The sequence below is a fragment of the Muntiacus reevesi genome, chromosome 3 (genome assembly GCF_963930625.1).
Source record: "Muntiacus reevesi chromosome 3, mMunRee1.1, whole genome shotgun sequence".
Taxonomy (NCBI): Eukaryota; Metazoa; Chordata; class Mammalia; order Artiodactyla; family Cervidae; genus Muntiacus; species Muntiacus reevesi.
The window spans coordinates 13,795,414-13,816,225 of record NC_089251.1 but is presented as its reverse complement, the minus strand read 5'-3'; the positions used below and the strand labels follow the sequence as shown (position 1 = coordinate 13,816,225).

The following is a 20,812-nucleotide window of genomic DNA, read 5'->3' as shown; positions in this document are numbered from 1 at the left end:
GGCTGGCCCCTCCCTGCCTCGGAGCCCTCCTGACCCAGCCCTGGTCTGGCCTGCGCTTGACCTGGACTTCCAGCCCAGCAGGGTGCTATTCCCCTCCAGACCACTGGATCCTGATGGTCCTGTGCCCACAGGGGAGTTCTTCGTGTCCGTCCTTCTCTGGTCTTCTCTGGTGTCCCCACTCTTCAAACCTGAACGGTGGGGTGTGGTGAGGGTGGAGAGTGTCAGGCTGCTTTGATGAGGTGATGTCTGAGCTGGGTCCTGAGGGGTGAGGAGAGTTCGCCAGGTGGGTGCAGAACGGAGACCTTCATGGCAGGGCAGAGGCTGGAGCCTTTGGAGGCTGAGAGCAGATAGATCAGAGTCCCTGGCGTGGGTTGGTGTGCAGAGGGAGGGGGCTGGCTGCTTTGTGACAGCTTGGTCTTTTGTGGTACTCTGGGAGTTCACCTTTGGGGGCTTTTGAGGGATGATGAAGGTGATGTGCGGTCAGGTTGGATCTGACTTAACTAGCCCCTGTCCCCTTGCCTGGCACTTACTAAACATGCAGATTTCCAGGCTTCATCCAGACCCACTAAACCAAGCATCTTGGAGGAACCTCAGAAATACACATGCTTAACAAGCTGGGCCATTTGGAGCCTGGGGGCAGTGGAGGCTGCAGCCTTGAACCCTACCCAAAACAGCATGTGGGGAGGTAGAAGCCGGGCCTGTTCAGGAGACCCTCTGGAGGCAGGACTGTGGTGGGAGATCAAGACCACTGGGGGACTAGAGCCTGCAGGGCCGTTGGCTCACCGGTCGGAAGGGTCTGGGGAGCCCTTACTGGCCGGGGCTTCCCCCTGACGGAAGGTCTGTGGCAGGAAGTGGTGGTGGTATGAGGGGGGGCATTTTTAGGTGCCCTCCCTCCAGTCTGGGCAGTCTCTGGGAAGCGGCTGCTTCTGTTTGAAGGGAGAAGGCCACAGGGGCAGTGGGAGGGGGTGGGTGGTTTGCTCCACAGTGGGATTGATTCCAGATGCTCTGCTGGGTGTGCAGGGAGCAGGCTTTGTCTGCCTGGCGGTCCTGGACCTCCTCTCTCACCTCCCACCCAGCCCCTCCCCTACTCAGCCCCCCAGCTGGTATCTTCTTGGTACTCATCTCAGTCCCGAGGAGATGTTCAGCTTGGATGCCTGGCAATGCCCACTCCATCCCAAGGCCAGAAATGCAAAAACTCCTCCCTCCATGGGGCAGATAGGTCAGGAGTCTGTAACTTCTTGTAGGCAGGGAAACGGAGGCACAGAGAAAGACTTGAGAACACAAGCATAAGCAGAGTCGATGCCACACCTCTGAAGCCCAGCTGTGTTTACAGATGAGATCCTGAAGCCCCCCCCTGTACACACACTCTTCTAAATCTGCTAGTTGGGGGTCCCAGACAAGACCCACTCATCCCAGCCTTAATCAGCTTGATGACTTGATCAGTCTCTCATCTCCTTTGAGAAAGCTAGAACCTGGCCCATCAGGGAATTCCTGCTTTGGGGAGGAAACTGGGCCAGAAGACTCCTGCCCCCATCCTGAGCTGGACCTCCTGGGAGTCCTCCTCCCCCTCAAAACTAGTGGCCATGGCTTCAGAAGTTATTCTTCCTGGAAATGCCAAGGTGTGGGTAGGTGGCTGTAGGAGCCCCAGATGAGTGGAAAGGCTCCAAACTGGATGCCCTGCAGGAGGTTCGAGAACCCAGCCCACCTCTGGGTGGAAGAATTGGGTACCGCTCTATCCAGGGACCTCTGCATTTGTAAAAGAGGCTCCTGGTAATGTCTGCTATTGCAAACGAGCTAGAGCGGTGCTTTAGCCAAAGGAGGCTAATGGGGTCCTTGCAGCCCTTGTGGTTTCCCATCTTCCCCAGGGATTGGCCAGAGCTCTGGGGAGAGGGGCCAGGGGAGTTGATGGCTTCTGACAACCCAGACAAGGTTTGGAGGAGCAAATACCCCTCCGGCCCCTCCCCCCTGGTCCTGGGAAGGCGCCTGGCTTCCAGCTGTGATCCAGGCTTCTCCTGACCTGGGGGCCCTCCCCTCTTGCTGAGGGAGCTAGGGAGGGGGTCTCCTTTGTGAGGTGCAAAACCTGGTCTGGATTCCCGCTGACTGCCCCACCCCCTCCAGGGCCCCACCTTTTCAGCTGTGCTGGAGGAAGCCGTCCAGACTCCCTCAGGCCCCCCACATGCCTCTCCCACCAACACACCCCTAGAACTACTTGTCAGAGTCCCGTCTAAGGTCCTTTGTCTCTGTCACTGAGGCAGGTTAGATCTCCCTGCCAGGGCCTCAGTTTCCCCTTTTGTACTTGAGGGGTTGGAGCTTAGGCAGATGGTTATGAGAATAATTTTTAAAATAAATGCTGCTGCAGAGGCAAGGCAGTGTAGAGAGAGATACTCCCACCAATGGCCAGGGTGGCCAGGGAAAGCCGCAGGAGGTGGGCCCTAGAATGATGGACTTTGGCCAAGCAGAGAAATGTCCGTAGGAGGCCAGTCCCTTCTGTGTGTGTGTGTGTGTGTGTGTGTGTGCGCGCGCGCGTGCTAAGTCGCTTCAGTTGTGTCTGACTCTTTGCGACCCCATGGACTGTAGTCTGCCAGGCTTCTCTACCCATGGGATTCTCCAGGCAAGAATAGTGGAGTGGGTTGCCACCTCCCCCTCCAGGGGTTCCTCCTGACCCAGGGATGGGGCCCATGTCTCTCATGAGTAAAGAGGCATGAGAAGCAGGGGAAGAACAGAGGTGAGGCTGGGGTGGTTTGTTGGGAACTAGATCGCTGGAGGCTCAAATACTAAAGAAGCTTCTTTGCACTTGTTGCTTTGGGACTCTGGGGAGCTATGGTTGGCTTTTGAGCTGGGGAGTGCCTGACTTGAAGGCTTTCAGCAGGATGCCATAGAGGGAGGCTCAGTTTCCATCCCTACAGTGGGGTAGGGATGGTTCTGCCCGGCCAGAACTGCTGTAAATGCCCAGCGAGGGAGACCTCACAGCATCTGAGGTGTTTCACTTGGGAGAAGGTTTAGATCAAAGGCTGCCTTTGTGGCTCAGCTGATAAAGAATCCGCCTGCAGTGCGGGAGACCTGGGTTGGGAAGATTCCCTGGAGAAGGGAAAGGCTACCCACTCCAGTATTCTGGCATAGAGAATTCCATGGACTGTATAGTCCATGGGGTTGCAAAGAGTCAGACATGACTGAGCGACTTTCACTTTCACTTTAAATCAAAGGGACAAAATGTTCAGATTTGGCAAAGCCCCCATGGATACATAGGTGTTCATTCTGTTCTCTCTAGATTTTGTATGCTTGAAATACACACCCTAATTGTAAATATATAAAAGTAACACATATATCAAACAGGAGGATTTTTAAAAGAACAGGTGAATGTCCTGCCTGAAGTGAAGTGAAAGTGAAGTGTTAGTTGCTCAGTCTGCCTGACTCTTTGTGGCCCCATGGTCTATAGCCCTCCAGGCTCATCTGTCCATGGGATTCTCCAGGCAGAGTGGGTAGCCATGCCCTTCTCCAGCGGATTTTCCCAGCCCCGGGATCGAACCCGCATCTCCTGCATCCGCAGGAGGATTTTTTTTTTTTTTTTTTTTTTTTTTAACCGTTTGAGCCACAAGAGAAGGCTTTCTACCTGGCAGGGGCCCTGGTATGTCCGGGGGTGTGTTTATGTGTGGGTGCTCAGCCTAGGGAGCCTTGGCAGAAACCAACCCTGCGGCACCGGCCTCATTCGAACCCCAATCGAAGGTGATCAGTTCGGGAGCAAGGTGCCCACCTGGTCGCCTTGCGTGCGCCCTGCCCAGCGCCGAGAGAGCGCACACACGCGGGTGTTTATACCCTCCCGCGGAGTGGGGCGCCGCGGGCCCCCAGAGGTCTGGCCTCAAGCTCCCAGGGTCTCGATGACCCTCCTGGGGACCCGCCTGGGGTCCCGGGCACTCCGGCCCGCCTGGCCCCGCCGACTCCAGGCCGGGATTTCTCCCGCACTGACTTTCCGGGCCGGTGCCAGCCCGGCCTCCCGGTCCCCGGCCCCCGCGGCGGGGCCGGCTGCTCCGCGGAGGGCGGGAGCGGGAGGAGGAGTTTGAGCGACTTTGTGGGGCAGCCTTGGCCTCGGCGGCGGCCGCAGCGGCGCGCGGGAGAACGCGGGGACGCCCGCCGGGCCGGCCGGAGCGGGCGATGGGGCCCGTGTGAGCGCGCCCAGGCCCGGCCCGGTGCCCGGCGGGCGGCAGCATGTCCGCGGGCGGCGGCGCCAGGAAGAGCACCGGGAGGCCCTCCTACTACTACCGGCTGCTCCGGAGACCCCGGCTGCAGCGACAGAGGAGCCGCTCCCGCAGCCGGACTCGGCCCGCCAGGGGTAGGCGCCACCCCGACCCCTGACCCCCGGGTCCTCCCTAGCGCCCGGCTCACCGCCGGGTGCCCTGGGGTGCCCGGGAGCCCAGGTCCTCCTGCTGTCGATTTCCCCCGGACCCTCTCACCCGCCCCCTGTGGTTGCCCCTTACTGTCTACTTGGTCCCCATTCCCCCAGCTTCTCCCCATCCACCACGCTGGGGGTGGGGGTGGGTCGGGGATCGGGGGAAACTGAGGCTTGGGGGTCTCCTCATGCCAAGGGCAGGCAAAGTGGAGATCGCAGTTCAGCTTCTTGCCTCTGACCCTCAGTTTGAACCTCTACGCCTCAGTTTATTCAGTAGGGGGTGGGGGGGAAATGGAGTCACCCTGGGCGGTTCTGGCTCAGGTTCTGGCTCTTCCCAGCCCAGCAGGACCCTGTCCTCTCAGCCTACCCTCCCCCTAACCCCCTCGTGGCTCCTCTGGGACTTAACCAGGACTCCACCACCTCTTGGGTGGAGGGACAGGTGTGTAGATCTCCGGGGTCCTATTCCAGGGGTCCTTGGCTCCAGAGGAGCGCCAGCCTGTAACATCTGTCCAGGACGTCTCTGAGTGGGTGGGCGAGGGTGGGCACCACCTCCTTTGAAAGGAGTTTCTCTCTTTCAAGGCCAGGAGGCAGGACGCGGAGGGGGGAGGTGCAAGCAGCATTTTCTTTTTCCAGTAACAGGATCCTCAGCTGGAAAGGCCTGTGATCCAGGGGGCTGGGTGGGGGCCGGGACTTCCTTCCCTGGCTGGCTAGGAGGGAGTGGGGAGGCCCCCCTGGAAGGAGGTGGCCTTCAAAAGGGCCCTGGGTAGGTCGAAGTCCTGGCAGAGGCTCAGGCCCACAGAGGTGCCCATGAGTGGGAGGAGGGTGGATGGGGAGCTGGGAGCACCTAGTGGATACCTGGACTGTGTTTACACCATCAGGTTATCTTGGGAATCCGGAAAGCTGGCCTGGTGCCCAGCCTGACCCAGAGGAGTTTGAGCAAATCTGTGCTTGGCATCTGGTCAAGTGCCCCCTGCTCCGGGCTCTGGTTTTGTGGCCTGGCCCCTGTGGTTGCCCGGAACCTCAGTTTTCTGGTCAGTGAGAGGATACGTCAGGCAGGCAGGCAGTACAAGTTCATCTGCCTCCCCCGGAACGGGGAAGACTTTTCCCACAGTCAGGGCTCAGCAGCAATGCACGGGGCTTCCTCAGGAAGTGGTGAGTTCCTGAGGTAGTGAGTTCCCCATGCGTGGAAGGGTTCAAGCTGAGGCTGGGAATGCATATGCGCGTGTGTTCTGGGAATTCAGTCTTCAAGCCTCTCCCGAGACTTGTGATCTCCTCCCCCTTGCTTTCCTTGAAGAGGTCCCTGACTGCTCCCTCCCTCCAACCTGGACCTGGGCCACCAGAGATCTGGGCTCAAGCACTGTGATGCTGGACATGGCTCATCCCTTTTCTCAGCTTCCTGGGCCATCAAAGGGGGCTGCTAGTACATGGAAGATTCCAGGTACAGCTGAGAAGCAGGAGTGTACAGATGCCCCGGCAAGCTCAGACCACCTCCTACACCCACCCCACCCCTGCCTTATTCCCTCTGTGACCTTCCCTTCACTCTTGACCTCAGCCCAGCTCCAGCCTGGTGGGCACAGAGAGGATCAAAAGCTCCCTTCCCACTCAGCCAACTGAGCAGGAGACAATCAATGCTTGTCTGGCCAGCCTGAGCCCCAGCTCCCAGGCTCGCTTGTGTGAGAGCCCCAGGTGAGCACCCAGCTTGCAGGGAGGCAGGAGGAGACGGTTCTTGAACAGAAGTTACGTCTGGGGAAATCAAGGAGAAATTCCCAGAGGAGGTGACATTTGGACTGGGTCTCACCACCTGGGTAGAGTTTCCTTTGGCCGAGAGAGTGGTTGAGTCAGATGGGAGTTCAAGCCCCGGGTCTGCACAAAGCCATCCTTTGGTCAGTTACCTCTCAGCCTCAGTGGCCTTGTCTGGTAAATGGAGGTGATGACGGCAGGGTTGTTTAAGGACTGAGGGCAGCAAATATTGGGCTGGCCCAAAAACTTGCTCGGGTTTTTCCATAAGATGTGATGGGAAAACCCAAATGAACTTTTTGGCCAACCCCATACATGGCAAGCTAGAAGCCTGTGCTGCTTGGGACTCGGGTCACAATGATGTGGTGTGAGCTATGGATGTCCTTACTCTGGACAGAGCAGCAGTCCTTACTCTTACAGAGCAGAGTAAGTCTTATCCATAAGTAAGTCCTTATTCTTACAGAGCAGAGTAAGGATGTCCTTAATCTGGACAGAGTGCAAAGACAGGGAGTTGGAAAATGTCTTGGTATGGTGGCTGAGATGGCAAAGAGTCTGCCTGCAATGCTGGAGACCTGGGTTCCATCCCTGGGTCAGGAAGATCCCCCTGGAGAAGGAAATAGCAACCCACTCTGGTATTCTTGCCTGGAAAATTCCAAAGATGAGGAGCCTGGCGGGCTACAGTCCATGGGGTCGCAAAGAGTCAGACATGACTGAGTGACTAACTTTACTTTACTTTATTGTGGGTGGAATTCATCCTGGGGTGGCAGAGGGCATGCATTGGTTAAGAGGGGATAGTGGGGAACAGTAGTTGGGGCCTGATTACAGGCCCTTGAGCCATGTGGAATCATGGGTGAGAGCAGGGGAAATGCCTGGCAGGGTAACAGGTGGAGCTACCCGGCCGGGGGGGGCAAACCTCCCTCCAGTAAACTCTAGATTCCTGACTCTGCCTCCAGGGCCACCCCTCCCCCTGAGGGTAACACCCCCATCCAGGTGGGAACTCTTGCTGGGGGAGCCATCCCGAGGCCTTGAGCTCATTCTTTGTGACCTCAGGCCTCAACCTCCCCATCTACGGTGGTTGGGGAGGTGGGGCTCGGTCCCATGGTGGTGACATCATCAGGTCCCCAGGCATCCCAGCCCTGATCTGGCCCTTGCTTCACACCCATTCCGGCATCTGCCACCAGCAAGGAAGGACAATGACCGAGAACTCAGATGTGTGTTTGTTCAGAAACAGGAAAGAACAGGGAAGAGTTGGCAGGTGGTGGGGACCCAGCTGGGCCTGGCCAGGGGAAGGGCTGTGACCAGTCTGCACCCGTCTGCCCACCGCCCCCGCTGTCTCTCTGGAGTGGGTGGCGCGGAGCTCCCTGCAGGCTCAAGAGGAAGACTTTGTCTCTGGTGGGGCTGCCACTGAGGGACAGTGTCTGCAGCCCCCCAAGGTGTGACCGGAGCGGGGCAATAAGCAGTGTTACTTCCTTCGCTGAGCCCTGAATCCTCAGAAGAGGCAGAGTGAATCTGCTGCTGATGGGGCTGGGTACGAAGTTTGATGATGGCCGGAGGCAGGGTGGAGATGGTGACGCTGGCGTGGCGCGGGTCGTCTGGCCACTTTACATTGGACCTTGTGGCTCAGCCCACTTGAAGGCTGGGTGTGACCCATGAATTTGGGGGGGTCCTGCCACCCAAAGTGTGTCATCTAGCCAGGGTACCTTCCCACCTACTCCCACCAAGGTCAAGATAAGCTTTGTCTGAGCTACTTGTACCCCTGGGAAAACTTGCATTTCCCCCTCGTGTGAATAAAGTTCGCCCATTCACTCAGCTAGCAAACACGGCTTGAGCACCTGCTTTGTGCTGGGAATGGGGCCACATGGGGAGGAATTGCACAGGCTCCCAGCCCTTGACAAGCTCATAGTCACTTGGGGAGGCTGGCTTATTGAGCTGTCATGGGGCACTGAGTCCTTTTTGGGGTACAGGGCAGTGGGTCGTGGGAAATGAGCTCAGATCAGCCACGAGCTAGTTATGTAACTAGGCACATCCCAGGGCCTCAGTTTCACCATCTGTCAGTTGGGGCTAATCCTGTCCTGTTGCCTCCACGTGTCAGGAGACCTCTTGGAGTACCCATCCCTATACTCAGGGAAGGTTCTTTCCTTTATGTCTTCATCTGAGTTTTTCCAGGCATCCAGACACATGCCAGGCCCTGCCTGGGCGCTGTAGTCTTGGCCTGGGTTTTCTCCTTAGATGGTCAGTTCCTCTGCCACGCCCCCACACACCCCATGGCCTGGCCCTGCGCCTTGGTTGCTGTGTATTTCTTCTCCCCTCCACCTGGGGGTCTTTCCTGCTAAGCTATGCTGGGATCAGTGAGAGGGACCTCGGGAGAGGGCTCCCAGGAGTGCCCCAGCACCCCCCGAGGAATGCAGACAGGAGGACCTCACACAGGTGCCTGGGAGGACTGGGGCTGATCCCCTGAGGTGGTGGTCCCCTCCCAGGACTTAGAAGTTGGCAGCCGAGTGATCCAACCCCTGGGGTCCAGAGGGAGACAGTGAGGCACAGAGGGGGTATGGAACCCCAGTAAGGTGGCAACGTGGTTGGGGGGGGGTTGCTGGTTTGAAGAATCTGCTTCCTAACTGGGAACGATGGTTAGAGAGGTGCCCGAGTGCCACCAGGGGGAAAGGCGGATGCTGAGACCACTCCTGGGGACCCCGGATGCAGGGAGACCTACTGAGAGGGCCCTGGGCAGCGGTGTGGGCCCTGGGGCTGGACAGGCCTGAGAACAGCCTGGAGGGGCCGGTTGTGGTCCCCTCAGTCTTTAAATGTCCATGCAAGGGCCCCCAACTTGGCTGAGACCGCTGAGATTGTGCACATTCCCTTTTCTATGTTGTTTCTCCTTTGTTCCTGCTGAGACACCATCCCTCCTTCGAGGGTCTCGGCCCCAGCTTCCCCAGGCCCTCCTCACCCTTACATGCCTCAGGTCCTGGGAGCTTTACTCCTGCTCATGACAGGTAATAAGGTTCCAATGACTTTCTGTCTGTTGAATGCCTGCTCCAGGCAATCAACACACTGCTGTGTTGACAGTGGGCTAAACTCGGTTATTTGCCTTATTTAATGCTCACAACAGCACTGTGAGATGGGTACTGGCATTATTCTCATGTTTTAGGTGAGGAAGCCGTGTCCCAGAGAGTGGGAGCCTTGTCCACCTTCAGGCAGCTCAGAAAGAGTGGAGCCCAGACGTGCCCCACTGCATATCCTGAGCTTGTGAACACACCACCTTGTTCCTCCGTAGGCAGATCCTTCTGGGGTCAGGCCTCGGTTTTGATAAGGCCACCTCCTCCTCCTGCTATCTGATTTGCACAGTCAACAACTCTACTGAGTGTTCACAGCCATCCTGGCCATAATTCAGGAGGGAGGCAGGGGAGTGACCCCATTGTCATCTATGTGTGTGGGGGGTCAGTCTTCCTGATCGGCCTCTCTCTGTGCCTTGGATGACTCAGGCCATTCCCCAGGCCCACTCTCTTCCCCGGTCCCCACCCCTGCTCCCATTCATGCCTGCCAACCATGTCCTTTCCCTGGGCAGGTCACAGGACTTACAGCCTCCACCCTGTTTTTCTACCGAGTTCCTTTGTGCTGAGGGCTTAGCATCTCTTGATGTGAGGTCCCTGGAGACAGGCAGGTAGTTTGAGGCCCACTTCCCCAAGCCGTCTAGGCTCTTGAGGGAGACCTAGACTAGGCTCCAGTGCATCCACTGGATTGTTAGCCTCTTAGTCTTTTTGTATCTGGCCCATCCTCCTCACCTCTAATAATAAGGAAGAAAATAACTTTCTTTTACCCACCTGACCATCTGCCAGGTTCGGTGCTAAGAGCTTCACCCGACCTTTTCCTTTTAACTTTCCAACCCTCTTAGAGGTTGGGATCATCACCATCACTTCCCTTTGCCAGGGGAGGAAACGATCTCAGGGTGTGGAGGAAGAGGCCAGGTTCGAACCGAGGCCCCTGGCCTCCTGAGCTTATGCTTAGAAGCAGACTTCAGTGGGTCAGGTTGGAGCTCTGATTGCCGGGCCCCTGTCTCTGCCTCCCCGCATTTGGTACTTCTTGAGACCCGGTGACTCAGGCATGGCCCCAGAGCCTCCTTTGCTTAGCTGCTGATGGGGGAGGTCGGAGGAATTAATCCTGGCTGCCTCTTGCAGCTCCAGCCTTGGGAGCTAACTGTGCCCCATGACAGCTGTGGAAACTGAGGCTCAGAGAGCCAAGGCCCCTTGCCCGAGGTTATGTAAAGACGTTAACGTGACCTATGTCTGAAATCCATACTCCTTTGCATCCTATTTTGGTACTGATTTTGTTTGTTGCTTAAGATTGGCGCAGATAGGGAGCTTCCTTGGGGTGGGGGGGAGCCAAGTGGTTAAGACTCTGTGTTTCCAATGCCAGGGGCACGGGTTCAATCCCCATTTAGAGAACTAAGATCCTGTATGCCGTGTGGTGCAGCCAAAACATAAAAATTAATTAAAAAAAAAAAAAAAAAAAGATTAGCCCAGATGGGGACACTGAGGCAGCTGGGTCTTCTTGGTGGGAGGAAGAGGGGTTGAATTCCTGTGTAATTTGACACAAAACGTGCTCACATCCCGAACCTCATACGTGTTATGCTTTGAAATGACATGTAGCCTTTTGGCTATTTTTAAAAGAAAAGCAATGGCTGTGATATTTCCCCTGCACCTTCCTCTTGAGGCCACTTGGTTAAATGTCAGGAAAGGGAGAGTATTTCCTGGTCAGGAACATTCAGAGCTTGCTGGGAGCTGAAGTTTTGTTTTCTGTTAAGTAGGTGTTTGGGGAGTCAGTTCCCGGTCCCCCCCAACCCCGTCCCACCCCCGCCTGCCTGCCGTTTCTCTGGGAAGGTTGTGTTTGACAGTTGCTGGGAGGAGGGTTTTGAGAGGGAACAGCGGAGATGCCCGCGCGTGGAGTGGCAGGGTGGTTATTTTTAGCCGTCCCCATCTAGTAGAGGCATTTCAGCGTTTGTTCAATATTTAATTATCCATCTGAAATTGGCCCACGTGGCCTTGAGTTTGGAAGCGGTTCTCTGTGCTGTGGTTTCCTCTGATTGCATAAATAAGGAAGCAAGGGGAATCTCAATAGCCCTTCAAATAATACGAATGGAAAAAAAATTAAAAAAGAGTAGACTCGGTGCTCAGGAAAGGACGGGCCTGGTTCCGCAGTCTAGACAGACCACCTGTACGTTAGCAGAAAAGCTGAGCCCGTGAGGACGCCGCCCGCGTCCTTGGAAACGCAGCCTTGCTTGGTTTCCGAATCCCAGACTCCACTGCTGCCCGGGTTTTTCTTTGGGATGGGCTCTCCCCCGCCTCCACCGGCTTCCTGTGTTGACTTTGACAGCTGCCAGATACCCGAGAGGAGGTTTGGGGATTTTGGTTTTGGAAGTCTTGTTAGCTTTTATTTCCCTTCTCTCTTCTCCCTGGCAGACAGGAGAGCTCTGTCGGCATCTGGGCTGTGTCATTTCTTTCTTCTTGGCCCTTAGAGGTGATGTGTTGACACGACTGTGAAATGGAAAAGGCAGAGCCCAGGGAAGAAGGTGTGGGGGTGCAAGGCCCTGCCTGCTCCCCTAGGCCTCTGGTGGAGGAGGGAACAGAGGGGAGAGGAAGAAAGCGGGGCCAGAGGGAGCCAGGCAGCCATCGATGGGCCTCCTTTTGGTGTCCTTTGGCTTGGGGGTTTGTAGAACTTGAATTTAGAGGTTGGAAATCAATAAATCGGCAATCTGGGGTAGTCTTAGGGAAAAGGTGTTTTTTTTTTTTTTTTTTTTTTTAATTCGTTTATATCTATTCTAGGGCTTCCCTGGTAGCTCAGCTGGTAAAGAATCTGCCTGCAATGCAGGAGATCCCGGTTTGATTCCTTGGTCGGGAAGATCCCCTGGAGAAAGGGGTAGGATACCCACTCCAGTATTCTTGGGCTTCCCTGGTGGCTCAGCTGGTAAAGAATCCGCCTGCAATGTGGGAGACCTGGATTCGATCCCTGGGTGGGGAAGATCCCCTAGAGAAGGGAACGGCTATCCACTCCAGTATTCTGGCCTGGAGGATAATAGTCCATGGGGTCACAAAGAGTCGGACACGACTAAGCAATGTTCACTTTTCACTTAGATCTCTATCCTGGAAACTGGGTTTGGATCAGGAGTATGGCCAGGGTGTGAGTCCTCCTGAGTGCACCATCAATGCTGTGTGACCTCTGGGTTCAGAAGTACTTTGAGCAAGTCGATGTGAAGCAACGTAGGGTATCGTTATAGGCGGGGTGAGTTGTCATTATCTGTTCACTCAAAGCCTGAGGGGTTAATTGTAGCTCTGTTAGGGCTGATCTAGAAATAAAATGTGATGCCTGTGGGGATCGGAACCATCCAGATGGTTCCTTGGCATTCTCTCCCCCCCAGAGGCTGCTACAAGTGTTACTTGTACTTGTTCAGAGCAGCAGAGCTTTAATGAGCCACCTACTGTTTGCAAGCCCTGTGCCAGGGGCTGCCGAGAGCATACAGTCAGCCCCCACCTGCAGGAAGCTGGGCCTAAGGGGAAGGTGGTCCGGGAAGCGGGTTTGCAGATGGTGTGACTGGAAGGACAGGCAGGGCCTTGAATGGTGAGCCAAGAGGTTGGAACTCCCCCCTGGCAGGCCAGAGGGACTCCCAGGGAGAGTTCTGGAAATAACAGTCATTATAATATCACCAACTGTCCTTTTTCGAGCGCTCAGAGCCAGTGTCTGCTTCTAAGTTCTTCATGTGCCGTGTTTCATTAAGTCCTCATTCTCACAGATAATCTTTGAAAAAAAATTTTTTTTGCTTATTTGTTGATTTATTTTTGGCTGCACTGGGTCTTTGTTGCTGCTTGTGGGCTTTCTCTAGTTGAGGCTAGTGGAGGGGGCTCCGCTTCGTTGCTGTGTGCGGGCTTCTCATTGCGGTGGCTTCTCTTGCAGAGCTCAGGCTCTAGGTGCGTGGGCTTCAGTACTTGCAGCATAGGGGCTCAGTAGTTGCGGCTCTCGGGCTCTAGAGCATGGGCTCAGTGGCTTGTCGCACACCGGCTTAGTTGTCCAGTAGCATGTGGAATTTTCTCCAACCGGGGATCGAACCCATGTCCCCTGCATTGGCAGACAGATTCTTCTCCACTGTGCCACCAGGGAAGCCCTTTCTCACAGATGATCTTATCAGCTCTGTGTTGCAGATGAGAAAACTGAGGCTCAGATGGGTTACGTGCCTTGCTCAGCATCACCCAGCTACTGAGTGGCCGAGTCCTTGATGTTTCACTCTCACTGTACTTACCAGAGCTGCGATTTAGGCTTAAAAATGATTTTAAGCCCCCAGCAAGCTAGACTGATGTGATCCGGTGAGCAGGTAGTGGGGAGAGTGGAAATCAGGGATCGTAGATGACTGTGTCAGCCCTCCTGGTGCAAGAGGAACGGGCCTGAGCTGGGAGAGAGAGGTCAGGGGCCATGCTCACAGGGAGAATGGTGGGGGCTGGTGGTGAGATAGGCTTGGGCAAGTGGGGCGGCTTGGGATGGGGAAAGGGGCCTCCGGAGCTGGGAGCGTGGCTAACAGGCCTGCTCTGACTCTGCTGCAGGGGTGGGAGAGGGAGACCAGACTGCCGTGGGGGGGTGCTTTGGGGAGCGCCTTCAAGAGAGTGATAGATAAAGTACTGGAGGCTGCAGGGGGTCAAAAAGTTGGGGGTGGGGGCGGTGGGCAGAAGTGGATGTTGCTGGAGAAGTTGGGTGGATCTGGAGGTCTGAGAGAAGCTTGGGTTTGCCATTAACTGTCTGGATAGTCACCGTTCCACCTGGTGTCCAGGAACCAGTTCAGAGCTGTGTGTTTAGCAGCAAATTGGTTGGGGGCCTGCGCACCCTCCCCAGCAGCGGCAACCTCTGAGTCCTCCTGGGATGGGACACTGGGCTGCCCAGGACTCAAGATGCAGCCCTCTGGTCCCACCCCCAGAGGCAGAGCCGTCTGCGGGGGACGGGGGGTGGGGGGTGCAGTTTAAGGAGTGCAGGGCATGGGCTGGGGGCTGGGGCAGCCCTTCCTGCGATGTTGTGGAAGAGGCTCCTGGGTCACTGATAGTCCCCAGGGGAGACCACCGGCTATGGGCCAGACTCCTGTGTCTCCTTTTTAAAGAATATAAAGTCAGTGTTTTGGAGCTTACCAGGTGGTGCTAGAAGTAAAGAAACCACCTGCCAATGCAAGAGACATAACCTACCTGGGTTCCATCCCTGGGTCGGGAAGATCCCCTGGAGGAGGGCATGGCAACCCACTCCAGTATTCTTGCCTGGAGAATCCCATGGACAGAAGAGCCTGACAGGCTGCAGTCCATAGTGTTGAATGGAGTTGGACAGGACTAAAGCAACTTAGCATGCACATACATGCATGTCAATGTTTTACCCCTTTCCCCTCAACCTCTAGGATTACAGAAGTAATAAAGAAACACCCATTATAGAAGAGAAGAAAATTTTTTAAAAGCGACTTTAATTCCAGCACCCAGTGATAAGCTCTAGGAGGATTTGGAAGATTATTTCCAGGCTTTTTCCTTTTTTGAATTTTTGGAAAATTCTAAAATATTTGAAAGTATAGAAAATCATATTGCAGACACCCATGCACTCACCTCAAACTGAGTGAATGTTAACATTGCCATGATTGCTTCTCTTCTTTTTTCCCCTCTTTTTCTTAGAAATAAAATGATTCAGGTACAGCAGGGGATCGGCAAAGCACAGCTAAGAGGCCAGATCCCACCTGTTTTTATATGGCCCACCACCTGTTTTTGTATGACCTGTGAGCTAAGAATAGCATTTACATTTTTTCAAGGGTTGAAACAAAAATCAAAAGAGGAATAATGTTTTATAATGTGAACATTATTTCAAGTTTTCCATGTCTATAAGTAAAGTTTGTTGGAACACAGCCATGCTCACTCATATTGTCTGTGGCTCTTTTCACATTACCTTGGCAGAATTAAATAGTTGAGACAAATCTAACATATTTGCTGTCTAGCCCTTTATGAAAAAAAATTGTTTTTTTTTTTTTTTGCTGACCCTTGATATATAGCTAAAGCCTCCTACACTTTCCCCAGGAATAATCAGCCTCCTCAAGGCAAGGCCTGTCCTGCCCACATGTACTATTATGATTTTACTACATTTGCAAATGCTTTCAAATGTGTAGTATTGCACTGTGGGTTTTGAAAATGGAGAGAGAGAAATTGTACAAGGTGGAGGAGAGGGAACACTTGTTTCCACGCTGGGACTTCCTTTAGTGTTGAGTGTGAGTCACTCAATCCTGTCCGCCTCTTTGCAACCCCACGAACTGTAGCCCACCAGGTTCTTCTGTTCATGGGATTTCCCAGGCAAGAATACTGGAGTGAGTGGCCATTCCCTTCTCCAGGGGATCTTCCTGACCCAGGGATCGAACCTGGGTCTCCTGCATTGCAGGTGGATTCTTTACCAGCTTGAGCCACCAGGGAAGCCTTTACAATTCTGAATTCCAGCAACCTGGAGTAAATGCCAGCTCTCTGTCTGGCCGGGAATAGGCCCTGCGGCTACAGAGGTGAAGGAGAAAACTTAGGAGTGAAAATGGAAAGGTGACACTTCAGGCTAAAGCTCTTAGAAATCCTCAGAAAGGAGCCAAAAGAGACTCAAGGATTCCTTGGTTTGTGTCTTTTACTTGGTAAACATCTGAGAAAGGATAGAACAAGCCCTTTCATGTTTCAGAAACGGAGTAATCACCAGTCACGAGTTAAACTCAAATATGATGTTATAAAAACCAGATCCATATCTCTTCTATTAAAACTGTCGGGTGGAGTTTGGTGATACCTACTTTGGAACCTCTATTGATATTTACATTTGTGTGATGTAGTGCTCTTTGTCCCTTACCTGTGAGCATAAATGTGTACGGTTTAGTATCTCGGAAGCTGCTTTTTGGGGTGTTTTTTTATGTTATATTATTTGGTCTCGGTCAGCTTGTATTAAGAGAAAGAAATTACTTGTATGTCCTCTATTTATACTTGTATACAATAAATTTGTTACAAAATAGTTTAGATTTAAAGGACTAGATCTGATAGACAGAGAGCCTGATGAACTATGGACAGAGGTTCATGACATTGTACAGGTGACAGGGATCAAGACCATCCCCAAGAAAAAAAAATGCAAAAAAGCAAAATGGCTGTCTGAGGAGGCCTTACAAATAGCTGTGAAAAGAAGAGGAGCGAAAAGCAAAGGAGAAAAGGAAAGATATACCCATTTGAATGCAGAGTTCCAAAGAATAACGAGGAGAGATAAGAAAGCCTTCGTCAGTGATCAGTGCAAAGAAATAGAGGAAAACAATAGAATGAGAAAGACTAGAGATCTCCTCAAAAAAATTAGAGATCTGAAGGGAACTTTTCATGCAAAGATGGGCTCAATAAAGGGCAGAAATGGTATGGACTGAACAGAAGCAAAAGATATTAAGAAGAGGTGGCAAGAATACACAGAAGAACTATACAAAAAAGATCTTCACGACCCAGATAATCACAATGGTGTGATCACTCCTCTAGAGCCAGACATCCTGGAATGTGAAGTCAAGTGGGCCTTAGGAAACATCACTGTGAACAAAGCTAGTGGAGGTGATGGAATTCAAGTTGAGCTATTTCAAATCCTGAAAGATGATGCTGTGAAAGTGCTGTACGCAATATGCCAGCAAATTTGGAAAAGTCAGCAGTGACCATAGGACTGGAAAAGGTCAGTTTTCATTCTAATCCCAAAGACAGGCAATGCCAAAGAATGCTCAAACTACCGCACAATTGAACTCATCTCACACGCTAGTAAAGTAAAGCTCAAAATTCTCCAAACCAGGCTTCAGCAATACGTGAACCATGAACTTCTAGATGTTCAAGCTGGTTTTAGAAAAAGCAGAGGAACCAGAGATCAAATTGCCAATATCTGCTGGATCATCGCAAAAGCAAGAGAGTTCCGGAAAAACATCTATTTCTGCTTTATTGACTATGCCAAAGCCTTTGACTGTGTGGATCACAATAGACTGTGGAAAATTCTGAAAGAGATGGGAATACTAGACCACTTGACCTGCCTCTTGAGCAATCTGTATGCAGGTCAGGAAGCAACAATTAGAACTGGACATTGAACAGACTGGTTCCAAATAGGAAAAGGAGTAAGTCAAGGCTGTATATTGTCACCATGCTTATTTAACTTATATGAAGAGTACATCATGAGAAATGCTGGGCTGGATGAAGCACAAGCAGGAATCAAGATTGCTGGGAGAAATAGCAGTAACCTCAAATATGCAGATGATACCACCCTTATGGCAGAAAGTGAAGAACTAAAGAACCTCTTGATGAAAGTGAAAGAGGAGAGTGAAAAAGTTGGCTTAAAGCTCAACATTCAGAAAACTAAGATCATGGCATCCGGTCCCATCACTTCATGGCAAATAGATGGGGAAACAGTGGAAAGAGTGGCTGACTTTATTTTGGGGGGCTCCAAAATCACTGCAGATGGTGACTGCAGCCATGAATTTAAAAGACACTTTGCTCCTTGGGAGGAAAGTCATGACCAACCTAGACAGCATATTAAAAAGCAGAGACATTACTTTGCCAACAAAGGTCTGTCTCGTCAAGGCTGTGGTTTTCCAGTAGTCATGCATGGATGTGAGAGTTGGACTATAAAGAAAGCTGAGCGCCAAAGAATTGATGCTTTTGGACTGTGGTGTTCTTGAGAGTCCCTTGGACTGCAAGGAGATCCAACCAGTCCATCCTAAAGGAGATCAGTCCTGGGTGTTCATTGGAAGGACTGATGCTGAAACTGAAACTCCAATACTTTGGCCACCTCATGTGAAGAGTTCATTCATTGGAAAAGACCCTGATGCTGGGAGGGATTGGGGGCAGGAGAAGGGGACTACAGAGGATGAGATGGCTGGATGGCATCACTGGCTCAATGGAGATGAGTTTGGGTAGACTCTGGGAGTTGGTGATGGACAGGGAGGCCTGGTGTGCTGTGGTCCTTGGGGTCGGGAAGAGTCGGACACGACTGAGCGACTGAACTGAACTGAACTGAACAGTTAAATGAAATACATGGTTTATTAGCATGCGTTCAATGGTCTATTTGATAATTAAATATATGGCCATGTACTGGAAAGAAGGCTCAGGGAGGACAGGAAACCTCAGGCCATGTAATTCATCCTGTGAAAAGTGAAAGTGTTAGTTGGTCATTGTGTCCTACTGTCTGTGACCCCATGGACTGTAGCCCGCCAGGCTCCTCTCTCCATGGAATTCACCAGGCAAGAATACAGGAGTGGGTAGCCATTCCTTTCTCCAGGGGATATTCCTGACCCAGGGATTCAACCAGTGTCTTCTGCATTGCAGGCAGATTCTTTTTACCAGCTGAGCCACCAGGGAAGCCCAATTCATCCTTTTGGAAGGCTGGGGATTCTTTGAAAGTGAGGCACATGTCAGGATGAAGAATAGGAAGTATGGAGGGTAAGAGGCAGTTGTTAAGGGATTCAAGTTAGGGAGGCGTGGAGAAGAGCTGGTGACAGTGTCTACAGATGCTGAAAAGTCTGCAGCACTTACCCTGGACTGTTATTTATAAGGCCAACCAGGGGCCAGGGAGTGAACACTAGGGCTGTCCTTTCGGGGAGGACATACGCAGGATCTTGGAACACAACGCGGGGTGGGGAGGGGGTGCATCTTCTAGGCGCTTCCCTCCCACCTCCTGAGCACCTGCAGCCTGATCCCTCCATGTCTCCTTTGAGGAGCTCTCAGGCCCCCACCAAATGCTCAATGTTGAGGATTCCCGGGGCAGGAGGTGCCATGGACCCCAGCTCCCACAGTCACCTCCATGCCTTTCTCTCAGCAGACCCCACCTCCGCAGCAGTGGGCATCCTCCACTGACTCTGAACCATGCCCTGAACTTAAAGACAACTTGAACTCTGATCCCAATCCATTTGGAGAAAACAGGCTCCCGCAGTTCCATAGACTCATGACTCCTTCCCTTACCCACACCCAATATCGCAGAACCAAGTGTGCGGTCGAGCGAAGCATCCTTCATCTCTTCCTGCTGTGGGTAGCAGGGCTGAGGTGGCACCTGGAGATGGAGAGAGTAGCCCAAGGCAGGGGGGACACTCAGCCTCCTGGAGGACTTGGACCCCCTTTTCCCACCCTGGGGCAGTCCTTTGATCCGGAGATTACCAGGTTAGAATCTTGCCTTCCTCATTTCCTAGCTGTGTGGTCACAGCCCTTTCCGTTGATGTTGCTGAACTTCAGTATCTTCCTGTTAAAGCTGGAGCTGATGTTTCCTGCTTGGAGTCAGTGTGAGAATAAAAATACACATCGGGTGCAGTCCTCATTTCTCTTAGATCTGTTTCTCCACATTTCCTGATGGTCCATTTTTATTACCTACAAATACAGTAAATCCCCTACATATGAACCTTCAAGTTGCAAGCTTTCACAGATGTGAACGTTCCCCTGTGTACCAGCTGTTGTACTGTACTACTATACTTTTCAGGGTTCTGTACTGTAAGATTAAAAATTTTTTTGTGTTTGTTTTTTATGTATTATTTGTGTGAAAAGTACTATCAACCTGTTACAGTGCAGTACTATATGGCTAACTGTGTTAGTTGCATACCTAGGCTAACTTTACTGGACTTATGAACCGGCTCTTGGAACAGAAATTGTTCACATGTAGGGGACTTACTGTATCCAATTGTTCTGCTGCTAAATCTGTTGAAAAAATTATCTTTTCCACCATCAATTTACCTTTGTACTTTTTTCCAAAAATCGACTGACCGTCTATATGTGGGACTATTTCTGGACTCTTTATTCTGTTCCATTGATCTATATGTCAGTCCTTGTGCTAATATCATACTCTCTCGATTACTTTAGTTATATTTTCAGACTATAAAGTATCTCTTGAAACCCTGTAGTATAAGCCCCCAACCTGTTTCTAGTTTCTCCAGATTGCTTGGCTCTTCTAGGTCCTTTGCTTTGCCATCTAAATTTAAAATTGAGTGCCTTTAAAACGCCTGCTAGGATTTTGATTAGGATTGCATTGAATCTGTACATCAGTTTGGAGAGAAATGTCATCTCAATAAGACTGAGTCTCCCAATTCTTGAAGGTGGTGTATTTCTCCATTTATTTAGGTTTTCTTTAATGTCTCTCAGCAAGATTTTTTTAGTTATGTCTTACAATTGTTTTTGTTAAATTTCCTCCAAAGTGTTTTGATCCTCTCTTAATTATTGTGAAAGGTGGGGATTTTACCCTACTTGCCAACTAGCCACTTAGCCTTGTAGAGTTTCCTGGGTGCCGGCAGAAGACACAGGACTCATGGGTCAGAGACAAAGGACTCTACGATTCATGGCCTGTAGCGTGAACTTGATGTTTGCATCGATTTTCTTTCCCTCCAATTTTGTAGGGCAGTCACACGTGTTTTTGTAGAACATAAAACAATGCTGCTCTTTTGTTTTTCCAAATTATAACTTCATGTACCTTACAGGACCTGATGTACAATCTGTGAGTCAACTGTTCCTCAAGCTAAAAATTATATAAAGAGCTGAAATTCAGTTTGCTTTAGTATTAAATCCTTAAATTAGACATTTGGAGATTATTTATTTATTGAAGAACAGTTGATTTACAATGTTGAGTTAGTTTCTACTATACAGCAGAGTGATGCAGTTATGCTTATATATCTATCTATTCCTTTTCATATTC

At 51.9% G+C, this 20,812-nt stretch overlaps 1 protein-coding gene across 6 annotated transcripts in view; it reads left to right on the top strand.

Annotated features, from left to right (window-relative positions):
* The window catches only part of DAB2IP (DAB2 interacting protein), a 209,778-nt gene that overhangs the window by 68,865 nt on the left and 120,101 nt on the right, over positions 1-20,812 (top strand). For 3 of the 6 annotated variants that reach the window (XM_065928530.1, XM_065928532.1, XM_065928527.1), the window contains exon 1: positions 4,086-4,327. The exons of the other annotated variants lie outside the window; for them this stretch is intronic. In XM_065928530.1, the coding sequence (XP_065784602.1) occupies positions 4,204-4,327 (124 nt within the window). In that variant the 5' untranslated portion in view covers positions 4,086-4,203. Of the gene's footprint in view, positions 1-4,085; positions 4,328-20,812 lie in introns of those variants that run through there. 6 annotated transcript variants of the gene reach the window in all.